This window comes from Pristiophorus japonicus, chromosome 7, assembly GCF_044704955.1.
Source record: "Pristiophorus japonicus isolate sPriJap1 chromosome 7, sPriJap1.hap1, whole genome shotgun sequence".
NCBI lineage: Eukaryota > Metazoa > Chordata > Chondrichthyes > Pristiophoridae > Pristiophorus > Pristiophorus japonicus.
In genome coordinates, this window is record NC_091983.1 from 136,908,388 (window position 1) to 136,926,794 (window position 18,407).

Sequence of the window (18,407 nt, forward strand, 5' to 3'; positions counted from 1 at the left end):
TTGTCTACACTTTAGAAAATCAGGAGTCGGTTACAAATCAGGCGTAGGGAATGGGGGGGGGGGCGGTTTAAAGGGAAGTTTACAAACATTAAACACTTCAGTTTTACAAATAAAGAGCCATCATCAATAATAAATGATAAATACATCAATAAATCAACCAATAAGTCAATCAAAAAAAATTAATAAAAAATAAATAAAACATTTTCTACTTACCGACTGCAGCACGGAAGTCCTTCAACATCGTGCTGGGACGGTCCCCCCAGTGTGTCTCTGTCAGTGTCTCTATCTGTCTGTCTGTGTGTGTGTCTCTCACTCTCTGTCAGTGTCTGTGTTTCTGACAGCGAGGGGAGGGGGAGAAGGGGGGGGAGGGGGGAGCGAGGGGAGGGCAGAAGTGGGGGGGAGGGGGAGAAGGGAGGGGGGGTGGAAGAGTGGGGGGGGAGGGGGGGAGAGGGGGAGAAGGAGTGAGGATGTAGGGAGTGAGGGAAGGAGAGAGGAGGGACGGAAGGAGAGAGGGGAGGGAGGGAAGGAGAGAGGAGAGGGGGGGAGAGAGGGGGAGGGGGGGGAGAGAAGCGGGGGGAGGGAGAGAAGGAGGCTGAACGGCCGGGCCCAAGACCTCGGGCTAGATTTTCAGGTAGGTGGCGTCGGGTCGCGGAGGTCCGCGGGGGCTGGTGAGAGAGAGTCGCGGAGGTCCGGGGGGGAGGGGGGTGGGGGAGAGAGTCGCGGAGGTCAGATCGCCGTGGGGGTCGGGAGGAAGCAGGAGCTGGGCGTGGGAGGCAGCCTTATTCACGCAGCCCCAGTGAGGCCATTCAGCAAGGGCTAGGGGCTGCGTGCTTCGGGCCCCTCCCACACAGTTTTGGGCGCCTGGAGCTACTGCACATGCGTGCCCACTGTAGCGCGCATGTGCAGAGGTCCCGGCACTGTTTTCGGCGCAGGGACCTGGCTCCGCCCCCTACACCCGGCTGCAGAAGACCTGCAGGGAGCCGGAGAATCTGGAAGTTTTTTTTAGGCGCACTTTCTGGCGCGAAAAACGGGCGTCCAGGTCCGGGCTGCGCCGTTTTAGGCGCGTCCTGAAACTTGGGCCCTATGTTTCTATGATTTTAAACTAATCGGACAGGGTAATGAGATCCTATGCAGAGAAACAGAGGGAAGTAAAATGAGGTCAGAAGCAAAAGGTAGAAAGAAGAAAAGTAAAAGTGGAGGGCAGAAAAATCAAAGACCGATCAAAAAAGGCCACATTACAGCATAATTCTAAAAGGACAAAGAGTGTTAAAAAAAAAACAAGGCTCTGTGTCTCAATGCAAGGAGAATCCGTAAGATGGTGGATGAATTAACTGCGCAGATAGCGGTAAACGGATATCATATAATTGGCATTACGGAGACATGGCTCCAGGGTGACCAAGGCTGGGAACTCAACATCCAAGGGTATTCAATATTCAGGAAAGATAGACAGAAAACAAGGTGGGGTAGCGTTGCTGGTTAAAGAGGAGATTAACGCAATAGTAAGGAAGGATATTAGCATGGATGAGGTGGAATCTGTATAAGTAGAGCTGCGGAACACCAAAGGGCAGAAAACGCTACTGGGAGTTGTGTACAGATCACCAAACAGTCATACTGAGGTTGGGGATGGCATCAAACAGGAAATTAGGGATGTGTGCAATAAAGGTACAGCAGTTATCATGGGTGACTTTAATCTATATATAGATTGGGCTAACCAAACTGGTAGTAATACGATGGATGAGGATTTCCTGGCGTGTAGAAAGGATGGTTTTCTAGACCAATATGTCGAGGAACCAACTAGAGAGCTGGCCATCCTCGACTAGGTGATGTGTAATGAGAGAGGATTAATTAGCAATCTTGTTGTGCGAGGCCCCTTGGGGAAGAGTGGTAGAATTTTTCATCAAGATGGAGAGTGACACAGTTAATACACAGACTAGAGTCCTGAACTTAAAGAAAGGTAACTTCGACGGTATGAAACGTGAATTGGCTCGTATAGACTGGCGTATGATACTTAAAGGATTGACGGTGGATAGGCAATGGCAGACATTTAAAGATCCATCCCTGTCTGGCGTAAAAATAAAACGGGGAAGGTGGCTCAACCGTGGCTTACAAGGGAAATTAGGAATAGTGTTAAATCCAAGGAAGAGGCATATAAATTGACCAAAAAAAGCAGCAAACCTGAGCACTGGGAGAAATTTAGAATTCAGCAGAGGAAGGCAAAAGGTTAAATTAGGAGGGGGAAAATAGAGTATGAGAGTAAGCATGCAGGGAACATAAAAACTGACTGCTGAAACTTCTACAGATACGTGAAGAGAAAAAGGTTAGTGAAGACAAATATAGGTCCCTTACAGTCAGAATCGGGTGAAGTCATAATGGGGAACAAAGAAATGGCGGGCCAGTTGAACAAATACTTTGGTTCTGTCTTCACTAAGGAAGACACAAATAACCTTTCGGAAATACTAGGGGAACGAGGATCTAGCGAGAAGAAGGAACTAATGGAAATCATTATTAATCAGGAAATTCTGTTAGGGAAATTGATGGGAATGAAGGCCGATAAATCCCCAGGGCCTGATAGTCTGCATCCCAGAGTACTTAAGAAAGTGGCCCTCGAAATAGTGGAGGCATTAGTGGTCATTTTCTATCGACTTTGGATCAGTTCCTATAGACTGGAGGGTAACTAATGTAACCCCACTTTTTAAAAAAGAAGGGAGAGAGAAAACACGGAATTATAGACCGGTCAGCCTGACATCGGTGGTGGGGAAAATGTTGGAATCAATTATTAAAGATGTAATTACAGCGCATTTGGAAATCAGTGACAGGATCGGTCCAAGTCAGCATGGATTTATGAAAGGGCAATCATGCTTGACAAATCTTCTCCAATTTTTTGAAGATGTAACTAGTAGAGTGGACAAGGGGGGGGCAGTGGATGTGATGTATTTAGACTTTCAAAAGGCTTTTGACAAGATCCCACATAAGAGATTGGTGTGCAAAATTAAAGCACATGGTATTGAGGGTAATGTACTGACGTGGATAGAGAACTGGTTGGCAGACAGGAAGCAGAGAGTCGGGATAAACGGGTCCTTTTCAGAATGGCAGGCAGTGACTAGTGGGGTACCACCAGGTTCAGTGCTGGGGCCCCAGCTCTTTACAATATACATTAATGATTTAGATGAAGGAATTGAATGTAATATCTCCAAGTTTGCAGTTGACACTAAGCTGGGTGGCAGTGTGAGCTGAGGGAAGGATGCTAAGAGGCTGCAGGGTGACTTGGACAGGTTAGGTGAGTGGGCAAATACATGGTAGATGCAGTATAATGTGGATAAATGTGAGGTTATCCACTTTGGTGGTTAAAAACAGGAGGGCTAATTATTGTCTGAATGGTGACAGATTGGTAAAGGGGGAGGTGCAACGAGACCTGGGTGTCATGGTACATCAGTCATTGAAGGTTGGCATGCAGGTACAGCAGGTGGTGACGAAGGCAAATGGCATATTGGCCTTCATAGCAAGAGGATTTGAGTATAGGAGCAGGGAGGTCTTACTGCAGTTGTACAGGGCCTTGGTAAGGCCACGCCTTGAATATTGTGTACAGTTTTGGTCTCCTAATCTGAGGAAGGACATTCTTGCTATTGAGGGAATGCAGCGAAGGTTCATCAGTGTGATTCCCGGGATGTCAGGACTGACATATGAAGAAAGACTGGATCGACTAGACTTGTATTCAGTGGAATTTAGAAGAAAGAGAGATGATCTCATAGAAACATATAAAATTCTGACAGGATTGGACAGGTTATATGCAGGAAGAATGTTCCCGATGTTGGGGAAGTCCAGAACCAGGGGTCACAGTCTAAGGGTAAGGGGTGAGTCATTTAGGACCGAGATGAGGAAAAACTTCTTCACTCAGAGTTGTGGACATGTGGAATTCTCTACCACAGAAAGTTGTTGGGGCCAGTTCGTTAAATATATTCAAAAGGGAGTTAGATGTGGCCCTTACGGCTAAAGGGATCAAGGGGTATGGAGAGAAAGCAAGAATGGGGTACTGAAATGCATGATCAGCCATGATCATATTGAATGATGGTGCAGGCTCGAAGGGCCGAATGGCCTACTCCACCTATTTTCTATGTTTCTCACACTCATCTAGGTCCTATTATCTGGAAATCTTTCCCTGCACCCTGCCACCTGCCTCTTTTTAAGACCCTCACTAAAATCCACCTATTGGAACAAACCTTTAGTCACTGCTCCCATTATTCTTCGACTTAGTTACCATTTTTGTGAAGCATCTTTGGATGGTTTTCTACATTAAAAGAGCTATAGAAATGCAAGTCATTGTTGTTGTGAGACAGATGCAGAAACTGTGAACTTATAGAAACATTTTCAAATAAACATGTAGTAATTAATTCATTGTTCTCCAAGAGAACTAGAATTTGCATGCACTTATGGCATAAAGTCTGAAGGAAGTTGCATATAGAGTGGATATGTTGCTAAAAGAATGGATTGATTGGTGTGAAGAAGGATGAAAGTGTGAGCTAGGAGAATCCTGTGAAATTGCTGAGTTTATGAAGAGGTTCAACTTGCACACAATACAGATATTTAGATGAAACTATTTAGCCATGAACATACCTTTAGAATGAGACCATATGAAGTTGAACTGCTTTTGTTGTTTTTCTGTGTCACAAGGCAGTCAGGAAGGCAAATGGAATGTTGGCCTTTATTGCAAGGGGGATGGAGTATAAAAGCAGCAAAGTCCTGTTACAACTGTACAGGGTATTGGTGAAGCCACACCTAGAGTACTGCGTACAGTTTTTGTCTCCTTCTTTAAGGAGGGATATACTTGCATTGGAGGTTGTTCAGAATAGGTTCACTTGGTTAATTCCTGATGAAGGTGTTAACTTATGAAAAAAAGTTGAGTAGGTTGGGACTATACTCATTGGAGTTTAGAAGAATGAGAGGAGATCTTATTGAAACATATAAGATATACTGAGGGGGCTCGACAAGGTAGATGCAGAGAGGATGTTTTCACTCATGTAGGAATCTAGAACCAGGGGTCATAGTTTAAGAATAAGGGGTCGCCCATTTAGAACTGAGATGAGGAGGAATTTCTTCTGAGGATTGTAAATCTGTGGAATTCTCTGCCCCAGAGAGCGGTGGAGGCTAGGTCATTGAATATATTTATGATGGAGATAGACAGATTTTTGAAAGATAAGAGGGTGAATGGTTATGGGGAATGGGCAGGGAAGTGGAATCAGCCCAAGATCAGATCAGCCATGCTCTTATAGAATGGTGGAGCAGGCTCGAGGGGCCAAATGGCCTATTACTACCATTATTTCCTATGTATTTAGGATTAGAGGTCCAAAAGCAATGTGTCTGTTTATTGTGCTTTCCAGAAAACATCTCCGTCAATATCTTGAGCTCATTAATAGTTGATTATTGCAGATACTAATCCTCTGTCCTGGTTTTAGCATGTGTGAGCATGTATTTAACAAAATGAATATTGATCTACTTTTCTGAAAGGACAGAATCATTGTGTTGAATTTGAGGAATAATAATGAGACATTTTTACAAAATTGAACACCTGCAATGGCAATACTTTTTCTATAATTGTGCTTAAAGACAAAGTTGAAAAATAATATTATGTAGGTGAGCTGCCAGAGCAGAACTTTACCTGTCGAGAGCACATGGCAGAAACTTGGGTACACACTGTTATCCATCTAAATTGTAGGCGTATGTGCCTGAGTTCCCCTCCCTGGCAGATGCAGCTCCCGTCGGAACTCTGAATTCATAAAATTGACCACTGTGGTAGAAATAATCATATTTGTGGGTTTCTCTACATTTTTAGTTATTTTCTTCTGGTTTCATGGCTTCCACATTTCACACACCATTCTCAGCTTAGAATGTAGACAATTAGGACCCGGAATTACTGCATTCGTGGTGCACTGCCAGATGTGCAACAGGGTGAGACTTCCATCTAATGCCTGACCAGGCTCTTGACTCCATCTCAAATTCCAGGGATGGGGCCATTTTAATATTTGGGTCAGTTGGTTCACATCTGTAGAGGCGCATAACAGCCACCGGCCCTAGATTACCAGCGGAGATTTGGAGTGGCTACCAGGGAACCCAAGGCTTCCATGCACATTCGATCGATTTCCTTAGCTCCTCACCTTTTTTCAGTTATTTGGAAGGCCCAAAATGAAAGCAGGCATGAAATCCAATGGGTCTAAGAGGGGTAAACTGGATACCTTACTTCATTGGCTGTCCTAAGATCATGAAATGCAAATTCTTTTGTTTTCTCTTATTCAAGTGAAGCTCCAGAACACCCTTGACATGTTTCTAAATTGCTGTTGCTATGGGGTGATGACCCTCTGGATCAGTAGTTGAGATGCAGGGCAAATAGGGCGGAAAGGTGATTCTGCCCCCCCAGCGCCCCCCCCCCCCCCCCAAACCAATGAAACCCCAATCTGCACCTTCCCCTGCTCAGAAATCATGGGCCCACATCTTCCAAGTTTGTGGTTCAGCATTTGGCAACCTTGCAATGTCAAAAGAATACCTCTAGCAGCTATTTTCCATAATTCTGGTTGAATAGAAGTGACATTTATAGTAGCATCAAAAACAATTTTATTAGGTTTTTTATATCTAAAATACAAACTTTGAAATAATAAAAAGCTTCATGGCTATTAATACGTTTCAATACAGCTTTTTTTCAAATGAATTTTTTGACAGTAAAACCATAGATTTATAAACATTGACTTTGTGGTTCACCATCCAGTTTTGCAATGTTGATTCTTACTGCTCCAATCAATGTATTAGCATCAATATTAAATGAAGCACCGCCCTATGATTTAATTATGGCATAATTACTTTGTTGGTTTAGAATTTGTCACTTCTGTAGGATAATTGTTTTAGTCGAATACGTTAGTTTTGAGTAGGTCAGTGTAGAAAGCAGAAATAAACCAGCTTTTTACAGTTCCTATTTATTTTGTGACATTTTAGTATAAGACAACACAACATGAGAAATCCAGTTTGTTACAGTATATATCAGTAAAACCAGCATTTACTGCTTTAAACCTGATTCAATATGGGACAGTGTTTTATTTTAATTTTCTGGCTGCCACAAAAAGTGCTGCATGTTATCTTTCTTTGGAAAATACTTTTAGGTTCCATCTGAAGTGATATAGATGTTTCCCATTGATGTGGAGCAACATAATTTATGATTCAGTTAGTGAAGTAGTAGCAGTAAGCTAAAGTGTGACAGAGAATTATAAACTCTTGAAGCAATAAATTTTAACCACGTCATTCAAAATAATGGGAATACTCAGCATTGTTTTGTAGGTTCGGATAGAGATGACGGAATAGTGCTAAATCTATTTTAAAACTGTGACATTTAAGTGGCCAAAACATATTTCTTGCATGATGTACTTTTTATGAGTCTGCTGGTACATATCCTAATGCCATATAGCCAGAGACAGTAATGTGGCAGTTTGAATAAGCCACTTTGGAAACAAGTTGCAACTGGAGTGCACATTGGGCAGGCGGTGGGCAGGATTTAAGCTTTGTCTGCCAATGGCTCCAGCGAGAGGCCCAAACCATTTTCGTCGTCGAGCCTTATTGAAATATTGTGTGTGAGCTGCCAGCACTCAGCGGGCATGCACAGGCAGCTCGCCACTAGGGGGGGGGGGGGGGTAGGGGGGGGATAGGGCAGGGGGGATAGAGAATAACCAGTGCGATTGATGTACATCAAAAAGTTTGACTAATTAAAAACCCAGAGAAGGATGAATGCATATAATCAGAGGAATATAAACCATTAGACTCTTCCGAAGGTAACAGAAGATAAACTTTGTCATTTTCATGTAACTGTATTATAGCACTTCCTGAGGCTTGATCAACATAACCTTCTGTATAGTCATCGTATGTGTACATTACAGGTTCATCATTTTTGAACAGTCCGACCCAAACATTTCCTCCTTTGACTTGTATGTGGTAAGAAAATTGATAGATGCCTGGTATTTGACATGTAAATATCCCAGTTGATGGATCATAATTATGATTTTGATTGGCTAGTATTTTGTGAAATGCTATTGGTTTTCTTACAGTTGGAAATGATTCTGAAAGAATAGCTGTAAAAGCTGGATATGGACTCATGCCTCCTGGTGTTACATAACCATTATAGCCTCCATATTTTCCTGATTGTACAATTTCTCCTGGGGGACCTGGTGGACCAGGGGATCCAGGTGGGCCTGGGGGGCCTTGTGCTCCTGGAGGGCCTGGTGGTCCATAAGATAATTTTTCCTGAAGGCGAGAGGAAAAACCTGGTGCTCCAGGTGGGCCTGGAGGTCCTGGATCTCCTTTTTCTCCAGTGAATCCTGGTGTTCCTGAAATTCCAGGCAGACCTCTTGGACCAGATTGTCCAGGAGGTCCATTCAATCCAATTTCACCGGTGAGTCCTGGTGGCCCTGCAACACCTGGAAAACCGCTATCACCTGTTTTACCAGGTGGTCCAACAGGTCCTATAACACCTTTTTGGCCAGGTGGTCCTATTGGTCCTTCTGTACCTGGCACACCAGGTTCTCCTGGAATTCCTGATTTTCCTGGGGCACCCCCAGGGCCTATTTCACCCGTTGCCCCGCGATACCCTTGTGCACCTGTTGATCCTCGTTCCCCCTTTGCTCCTGGTGCACCAGATACACCTGGTGGACCTCTTAGACCCTGTGGCCCAGGTGAACCAGGTGGCCCTAACAGTCCAAAGCTTCCTGGGTTGCCAGGTGTACCTTTTTCTCCTTTCTCTCCACGGTAGCCAGCAGGGCCTGGTATTCCAGGGTCCCCTTTAAGTCCTGCTAAACCTGGTCTTCCAAAACCAGAAAGTCCAGGTGCACCTGGTAAACCTTGTGGACCAGAAGGGCCCTTGGGTCCAGGAGTTCCTGGTAATCCTGGTGTGCCATCTGCTCCAGGCTTTCCAATTCCTGATGGTCCAGGTACTCCTGGTGGGCCTCTCTGACCTGGTTCACCGGAATATCCAGGTGGACCTGATGAGCCTTTTTCACCTTTGTCTCCTGGTGCACCAGAACGGCCAGGGGCTCCTGGTTTTCCATATCCTGTTTCACCTCTGTTTCCTTGTTGCCCTGGTAGTCCTGCAGGACCTCTTTCACCTGGAGGCCCTGGAATTCCAACTCCTTTTTCTCCCCTTGAACCGATATGACCAGGATACCCTGCTTCTCCTTTTTCTCCAGGTGGTCCGATTGCTCCTGTTAAACCTTGTGGCCCCGGTGGACCCGATTTACCAGGAACCGACAATCCAGTTGGCCCAGGATATCCTTTTAGTCCTGGCAAGCCTTTCTGTCCTTGCATCCCTGGAGATCCCATGCTACCTTTTGGTCCAGGAAATCCTCTTTCACCTGACTTTCCTGGTGCTCCCGCAATACCGTGCTTTCCTACGCCTGGCAGCCCTTGTGCTCCTGGCCGCCCTGGATGACCAGCTGGTCCTGGAAGTCCAATACCTGATTTTCCTGGGTATCCTTGTGGGCCACGTGGTCCTTGTGGACCTGCTGGTCCCTGATGCCATCTAACTGTTAATGTTAATATAAAAAGAAGAGATCTGGTTTAGATTATGGTATTAGGAGACATTTATAATATGGAGTCCAGAACTGTGCATAGTACTCCAAGTCTCGGTACAAGTTTAATTAACTTATCTATTTTTCAGTTTAATCCCTCTAGAAATGAACCCTTTCTCCCAGAACCATGATAGGGTTCCCCTTGTTCTCACCTTTCACCCCATCAGCATCCACGTTCAACGGATCATTTTCCGCCACCTCCAGCGTGATCCCACCACCAAACACATCTTCCCCTCCCCTCCCCTTTCAGCATTCCGAAGGGACCGCTCCCTCCGTGACATCCTGGTCCACTCCTCAATCACCCGCAGCACCTCCTCCCCTTCTGACGGCACCTTCCCGTGTAAGCGCAGGAGATGCAACACCTGCCCGTTTACCTCTTCCCTTCCTATTGTCCAGGGCCCCAAACACTCTTTCCAGGTGAAACTGCGATTTACTTGTATTTCTTTCAATTTAGTATACTGTATTCGCTGCTCACGATGTGGCCTCCTCTACATTGGGGAGACCAAACACAGATTGGGTGACCGCTTTGCAGGACACCTCCGTTCAGTTCGTAAAGGTGACCCCAAGCTTCCAGTCGCTTGTCATTTTAATTCTCCGCTCCTCTCCCACTCTAATATCTCCGTCCTCGGCGTCTTACACTGTTCCAATGAAACTCAGTGAACTCGAGGAACAGCACCTCATCTTTTATTTAGGCACTTTATAGCATTCTGGACTCAACAATTTCAAACCATAACCACTGCTCCTATTTTTTTTTCTGTTTTTTTTCTCTTTCCCACGACAGCTGTTGATGATTCTGCCATCTTCAGTTACACCCTATCTGGACTCATCTTTTGTTTCTTAACTTGTCCCATTACCATCTCCTTTTGCCTTGCACCATCATCCCTTTTGTCTCTTAATATCTTCTGACTTCCACCCTGTCACAGACCATCCCTTTTGTTCTTTCCTCCCCTCCCCCCTTTCCCTGCCCCTACACTTACTTAAAATCTGTTGCATCCCTAACTTTTGCCAGTTCTGATGAAGAGTCATCGACCTGAAACGTTAACTCTGTTTGTCTCTCCGTAGATGCTGCCTGACCTGCTGAGTATTTCTAGCATTTTCTGTTTTTATTTCAGATTCAAGCATCTGCAGTACTTTTCTTTTAAATGAACCCCAGTGCTTGGTTTGACTTTTTTTATGGCCTTATGAACCTGCGTTGCTACTTTTAATGATTTAACTATCTGTACCCTTAGATCCCTTTGCTCTTCTACCCTATTCAGACTCTTATTCAAGCAGTATGTGGCCTCTTTATTCCTTCTACCAAACATTTTTAATTAGGAATTTGTAGGGCAATGAGCTAGCTATATTATTACCTGTAAACCACATGGTGCAGGCTCAGTTAGAAAGCATTGATTTCTTAATATTCTCATTACTTTTGGGGTGGCTGAATTGGGATTTAAATGACATATAAACTTTAAAAAGGGTTTGGGACAGTAGGGTGGTGTCTTGTGGGGAAGTATTGAGGTCTTATTTGTGGGATGGAAAATTCTGGATGCAGTAACTTTGGGAAGTTTTCGGGCATTTGACACTCTGTATTCTAGGATGTGTCAGGACTAGGAGAAAGGAATCCTGGAGCTTCGTAGCAGTAGGGGGAGAGGTAGCTGGTTCTGAAGAAGCAAATTGATTTGCCAGCTTTTATTCATTGGTATATTATTCTGACAGAATTGATTAGTTTCATAACTCCTTCGTTGTTTCTTATTGATTGTTGTCTAGCTGCTTTTCTATTTCTTGCCTTACCTTTTCAGTTTTGATTTGCTGCTTTGAGCCGATCAATACAGATTTTCAGAACAATGTGGTGTTGCTAAGTAATATGCAAAATATTATCAGGGCCACTAACTTATGGCGATTGAATAAGTCAAATTGTATTTTTATTACAAATTATAGGAATTTTAACTATTTTGGGGCTTGTACTCGATGATGATGTGCATATTGTTATGATAACTGTGATTTCAGTTACTATTAAACAATATTGTTAATTGCATTTAAAAAAATATATAGACAGAAATTGATGAGCGCAAAGGTGCTCCAGATTTCAGGCTGCAGCAAGTGTGCAGTAGCAGCTGGTTTTGGGGGCCCACATGGGTTGACACTGTTGGGAGGGTGGTCCTGGGGTGTAGCAGCAGGAGTTATGGGGTGCAAGAGTGTGGTAGAACAGGGAGGTTGTCTCGGGATGGGGTATCAGAATCTGATAGGTGTGGGAGATGATTTTTAGATTATGGCAGTGCGGGTGCAGGGGGCTGGGAGGGCCCTAGAGAGTAAGAGCATTGGAGAGGGGTATTGCTGGTTGTGGGAGGGGTCAAAAGCATCAAAATATGAGGATAGGTTGCATAGACTAGGCTTGCATTCTCTTGAGTATAGAAGATTACGTGGTTATCTAATTGAGGTGTTTAAGATGATTAGGGTGTTAAAGTAGTTAATAGGGTAGATAGATAGAAACTATAGCCGGAATTTTCAGAGGTATGAATGGGTAGAGGCATGGTGGATGGTTTGGGGGCGGGGCAAGGCTGCCAACCCACTGCCGAGGCGGGTTGGCAATTTGCATATTACAAAGGGGCCTGCATCCTCTACTTTAACCTGCTTTGTAGGTTTTACTGCAGGCAGCCGGGGATCCTGGGGCTCAGGATTCCTGGTAACTGCAACGAAACGGCCTCAGCCTTCGGGAGCAATCCTTGTGGGCTGGAAGGAGCAGGAGTGCTTCCTCCCGGTCCCCCAAAGTCCCCCACCATCAGCGTGGGCATCCGTGGAGTTGAACGATTGCTGCGGCCTCCTTCTCAGAGTCTGCCGCACTACTGGAAGCCAGCCTGTCAATCAGGCTGACTTCCGGGCGGGAAATCCACCCCTGACGTCGTACGCACGCCATGGAGTTAAAATTCCACGGCATGCATGTGGGACCTGGCAAAATCGAGCACTTTTTCTTCTGGTGGGGGAAGTCCAGAACAAGGGGGCACAGCCTGAAATTAGAGCTAGCCCGTTTAGGGTTGATGTCTGGAAGTTCTTCACAGAAAGGGAAGTGGAAATCTCTGGATCTCTTCTCTTAAAAAGCTGTTGAGGTTAGGGGTCAAATAGAAAATCTCAAAACTGAGTTTGATAGATTTTTGTTCGGCAAGGGTCTTAAGGGATACAGAACCGTTGAGATACAGATCAGCCATGATCTAATTGAATGGTGGAGCAGACTTGAAGGACTGAATGGCCTACTCCTGTTCCTATAGGAGTACTAGGAGGGGTAGCAGGTTGCTGTTGCTAAAAATGCAATTATAGTTTTTTTGTTTTGAGGCTGTTCCACGATTGGGGGTGGGCGTGGATGGTTGGGGCAGGGTACTGTGGTCCTGATTAGGAACGTTTTTTTTTAACAAGTTTCATCAAATGCTGACCACACCATTACCGGATATTCCCTTCTTCTCTCTCCTTTTCTCCGTCATAGGATGCTTCCTGATCCTTTGCAACCAGAAACAGAAATGGCCTTGAGGTTGTATGTTGAAGGTCAGGGTCTGTTCGTGAGAGAGGGTCCAAATTTGGCTAGAAGTTGCTCCATTTTTTGGGGAGCAACTTGATTTTTCTGGAGTATCTTAAAAATCCCCATTGTGCACATTTAATTTGCGCCAGTGTAAGTGAGTTAGAATTTTTTTAATTTTTGTTTTTCTTTCCAAAATGGGTGTTACCAGCCACCTACGCCCATTTTGGCCATTTAAGCCAGTTTGGACAGCTAATAGTTGTTCCAAACTAACTTAGACCAGCGTATGTGGCCACTTGTGGTTCGCACAGAAAACCCTTGCTGAGTTAAGAAATCAGCGCAGGTAGGTACATTCTAAAGCACCAAGCACGAAACAAAGCACAAAAATAAGCATTCAATAACAACTAAAAAAAATACAAGGAAACTGAGAGGACCTGCACCTAGCACCAAGACTTACAAAGCACTAAACAAAGCACAAAAAGTAATAAGCAATTAATTAGCAAATAAAAAATAGAAGGAACCCTGCACCTAAAGCACCAAGACCAAAGTAATAAGCAATCAATCAATCAATAACAAATAAAAAATAGAAGTCCTACCAAAACGCGGACCACCGATGAGGGAGCCGATAGGGGCGGTGCGCTTCAGCCCCTCCCACACAGCCTGCAGCACACACTCCCAGATTCTGGGGGCGAGGAGCTACTGTGCATGTGCACACACTCTTAACGCGCATGTGCAGAGGTCTCGACACTGTTTTCAGCGCTGGGACCTGGCTCCGCCCCCGAATCCAGTGGCCACGCTACGCCACCATTGAAGAAAGGCTGGGGAGCGGCCAAACTCCGAAATTTTTTGGAGCACTTCAAGGCGGACAAAAGCGGTGTAACTCTGATGAGTGCACCAGAAATCTGTACTGGCCAAATTTTACCCCAGAAGGTCTAGTTACAGTGGCGGGGCGATGGATGGGTGGACAGCAGTGTCAGAGAGGGTCAGGTTGTGGTGGAGAGGGATTTCTTAAAAAGGGTTGCAGTTCGGAAACCGGCATTATTTAAAAATAATACTCAACTAGGTTCCGACTGGCACTCTCCTGCACAAAAGCCGCATCCCAACTATTGCTGGGGACAGTTTTAATTTTTTGAAGTACTTTCAGCACTTTTTAAATCAGCACCGTGGAGGTGGTTATTATAGTGGGAGGACTGTTTGCAAAAGGGGGGAGGTGGTAATGGTGGGGGTTCAAGGTTGTGATGGAAGGATTCAGTTGTAGCGGGGAGAGGCAATGGTAGAAAGGGACAGGAAGGGGAGGTGGGATTTTAGAGCTCTAGATGACTTACAGCAGTTCTGAGATAAGTAGTCACCAGCCCACTCATTTTAAAAGCCAAACTTAGAGGGCTAATTCAGAGGGAAGTAAAATGAATGGGTAAGTTTAGTTATGACAGAAAGGCATGATGGAAATAGATGCAACAGGAAGTACGCGTCATTTGAAAAGAAGTGCGTGCATACTCTAGATCTGTTGCTCTCCTTCAATAATCTCTGATATTGAAAGTTAATGAAGAACAGATTAATTTTGTGTGTAAAACTATCCATTTCTCACCTCTGGGGACAGAAATAACAGACACTCGATTTTCTTCTGAGCTTTCCGAACTTTGGTCTCTGTTTTGATAACCTGTTTTGGGAAGTCAACAAAACACTGGAATGTTTTGAATCTTTTCATTTGTTACTTTGGGTTCATGTACAAGCACAAAAATAAAGTCGAGGAATGGCAGTTGCCACAAACTTTCTTTTGTCTGTCCTGCAATAATTTATGCATAAAAATGAGTTCAGTCATATTTTAAAGAAGAAATATAGTAAGATTTGAATGTAACAGCTAAGGTTTTCTCAGTTCTACACAAATAACTAATGTCATTTTAAAAGCTCTTATTTTGTACATGCTTAAAAGTAGAGTAGAATTTTTGTTTAACAGCTAATTCTGATTTTTGTTAAAGAGCAAAAAGGATAACAGAATAAATGCTATACTGAATTGGAAAAAAAGCACAGATAATTGTTCAAAAAATTACATTCGTCCCCTTGGATTCTTAATGCTAGACTTTTCTCCTCAAGGTTGTTCCTGAGAAGTTGCTTTGTATCACTTCTCTGGTAGAAGATTTTGCTGCAACCATATCCTCATTTTTTTAAAAATGTGATTAATTAACTCTTTAATTGTAATCCTTGTTTTTTAAAACATTTTGTACCTGATTTTTAATCAAGCTGTACATGAATAAAAAGTAAACAGAAAATTCAAGAAATGCATCCATATTTTTGATGGCTGTCCTCAAAACAGGAAACATCGCAAAAAAACATTTGGGCACAGCTTTGAAGATGAGAAATAGCCAAAATAGTTTATCTGTACTTACAGTTTGAATGTGGTTGTTGTTTAAAGAAATACATATTTATTTACAAAAGACAGGGAACCATAATAAATGTACAATAAAAACTGTATTTTATTTCAATAAAACAAAGGTATACTTGAACATTCAGTTCTCAAGCTTGAGGGACTTCCTTGATATTTTGGGTTGATTCTGCGAAGCCTGCGCTGAACCCCTCTGCCATTCATTAACACAACTCCGCACCCATCCAAAAGTGTAACTCACATGAATTTCTTTAATTTATGCTAGTTCTGAACGGACTGTATATTTCAGGTGCAATGGGATGCAGTTATATTTCTGGTGTTTAATGCAATGTTTCCTCCCCACTAAGACCTACAATATTGTTTTCTGTATCTTTGAATGCATCTTTATGGCATCAGAATGATTTGCATTCAAAATTGAAAAACTTCCATAGTTAGAACATAAGAAATAGGCGCAGGAGTAGGCCATTTGGCCCCTCGAGCCTGCTCCGCCATTTAATAAGATCATGGCTGATCTGATCTTGGACTCAGCTCCACTTCTCTGCCTGCTCCCCATAACCCTTCACTCCCTTATCGTTCAAAAATCTTAAATATATTCAATGACCCAGCCTCCACAGCTCTCTGGGGCAGAGAATTCCGCAGATTCATGATCCTTTGAGAGAAGAAATTCCTCCTCATCTCACTTCTAAATGGGCAGCCTCTTATTCTTAAACTATGCCCCCTAGTTCTGGACACCCCCACGAATGGAAATATTCTCTTTGCATCTAACTTGTTGAGCCCCCTCTATATCTTATATGTTTCAATAAGATCACCTCTCATTCTTCTAAACTCCAATGAGTATAGGCCCAACCAGCTCAACCTTTCTTCATAAGTCAACCCCCTCATCTCAGGAATCAACCTAATAAACCTTCTCTGAACTATGAATATTGCTGGAGTTCTTTGAGGATGTAACGAACAGGGTGGATAAGGGGGAGGGAACCAGTGGATGTGTTGTATTTGGATTTCCAGAAGGCATTTGATAAGGTGCAACATAAAAGGTTACGGCACAAGATACGAGCTCACACTGGGTTGGGGGTAAAATATTAGCATAGATGGAGGATTGGCTAACTGACAGAAGGCAGAGAGTCAGGATAAATGGGTCATTTTCCAGTTGACAAACTGTAACTCGTGGGGTGCTACAGGGATTAGTGCTGGGGCCTCAAATATTTCCAATCTATATTAATGACTTGGATGAAGGGATCGAGTGTAATGTAGCCAAGTTTGCTGATGATACAAAGATGGGTGGGAAAGCAAAGTTGTGAGTAGGACACACAAAATATGCAAAGGGATATAGATAGACAGGCTAAGTGAGTGGGCAAACATTTGGCAGATGGAGTATAATGTGGGAAAGTGTGAGGTTATCTACTTTGGCAGGAAAGATAAAGCAAATTATTTAAATGGAGAGAGATTACAAAATGCTGCAGTACAGAGGGATCTGCTCAATTTGTATAAATGATGGTTTGAAGGCTTCAACATTTAATTTTCATGCATAAAGGGGGATTTAAAGAAGGAATATGGCATAAGTTCTACACGTTCCTGAGGCCTCGATGTTTTATGGTGGTTTTTACATTTCGGCATATATTAATGAGATTCTCAAGAAGTTTTGGGACAACTCGCCGATGGGAAGATCGGCGTAAAATTCTCGGCAAAATCCGAGCCGTCATGTATCATATAATGTAGCCTCAGAGTGGAAGTTAAATGGCATAGTGGCAGTGTGGACTTTTAGAATATTGCTTTCCATAATGTGCTTGACGATTAGATCATTGGACATTTGTAGACTTAGCTGTTTTTCTCCAAAAAGGAGTAAATAAGTGCACATTATATATCAAGGTATTATATGAATACTGTGCTATCTGTAGTGCCGTGAGATATTAAGGGATGCAAATAATTTTTTTAAATAACTTTTCAGAATTGTTTAGGTTGAGAGATGCCAGAATTGGAAGAGTGCAGAGATCTTGGAGGGTTGTAGGGCTGGAGGAGGTTACAGAGATGGGGAGGGGCGAGGCCATGGAGGGCTTTGGAAAACAAGGATGAGAATTTTAAAATTAAAGCGTTCCTGGACCAGGTGTCAATGTAGGGCAGCGAGCACACAAAGTATAACCTCTTCAAAAGAAAGTTGTCTTAATAAGTGCTCTCAATTATAAAATATCCAAAAACTCCAGAATATTTATTTAACCTCCCATTTCCATTATTCAACATTAGTCATCTGCTCCTCATAGACAACAACACACTCCTTTCCCACCTCCCCCTTCCTGGCACTAGCACAGTAACCACATTTTTGCTGCAGTTTAACAAAAATTATTTTCACTGGAATTCAAACCGGTAAGTTTACAATACCGTGAAAATACAGCCACTAAATTATTTTGAATTTTATTGTGATTCTGCCCTGTGATCTATCAAACATTTCTTAAGCAAGAATGAACAGCATTACATATTTGTTTTTTCTTCATATGTTGTGTCATCTGTAAACACCCACAAATAACCGAGCATTTACTGACGATGACTATTGCAGTTTCTGAGAGAGTATTCACCAGTTTAGCTGGAGATCATCCAAGTTCTCAAGGTTTAAATAAGCCACGATGGTGAACAATGCCTGTGGAATAACATGTTTTGTGACTTGCATGAGGAGTGCACAGTTGTTTATAAGACATGAATTGCATAGTCCTTATATACTCCATAAAAGTAAACTTTCTCCTACAGGAATCCTGATCCATAATCATAATGCCCCATGGTTTGTGGTATGACAGTTGTGGTCAAATATTTTATTAAATCTGTTGTCTATACTCACAGGGGCGATTTAAGTTAAGATAGCGCTAGATCTGGATTTGATGGAGCAGTGCACCAGCGTATTGTGCCAGCGATTAGTTGGCTGCAAGTTTGTACAGGAGTGTCTTAGTCTCACCCTGGTTGT

At 43.4% G+C, this 18,407-nt stretch overlaps 2 protein-coding genes across 2 annotated transcripts in view; one reads left to right on the plus strand and one right to left on the minus strand.

Moving 5' to 3' along the window:
• The window catches only part of nt5dc1 (5'-nucleotidase domain containing 1), a 796,921-nt gene that overhangs the window by 266,915 nt on the left and 511,599 nt on the right, over nt 1-18,407 (plus strand). The window lies entirely within an intron of this gene.
• The window catches only part of LOC139266982 (collagen alpha-2(IV) chain-like), a 160,909-nt gene that overhangs the window by 83,874 nt on the left and 58,628 nt on the right, over nt 1-18,407 (minus strand). The window contains exons 6-7 of the mRNA XM_070884621.1: nt 14,666-14,737; nt 7,727-9,548 (exon numbers count right to left, since the gene is read on the minus strand). Coding sequence (XP_070740722.1) covers nt 7,727-9,548; nt 14,666-14,737 — 1,894 coding nt within the window. The remainder of the gene's footprint in view (nt 1-7,726; nt 9,549-14,665; nt 14,738-18,407) is intronic.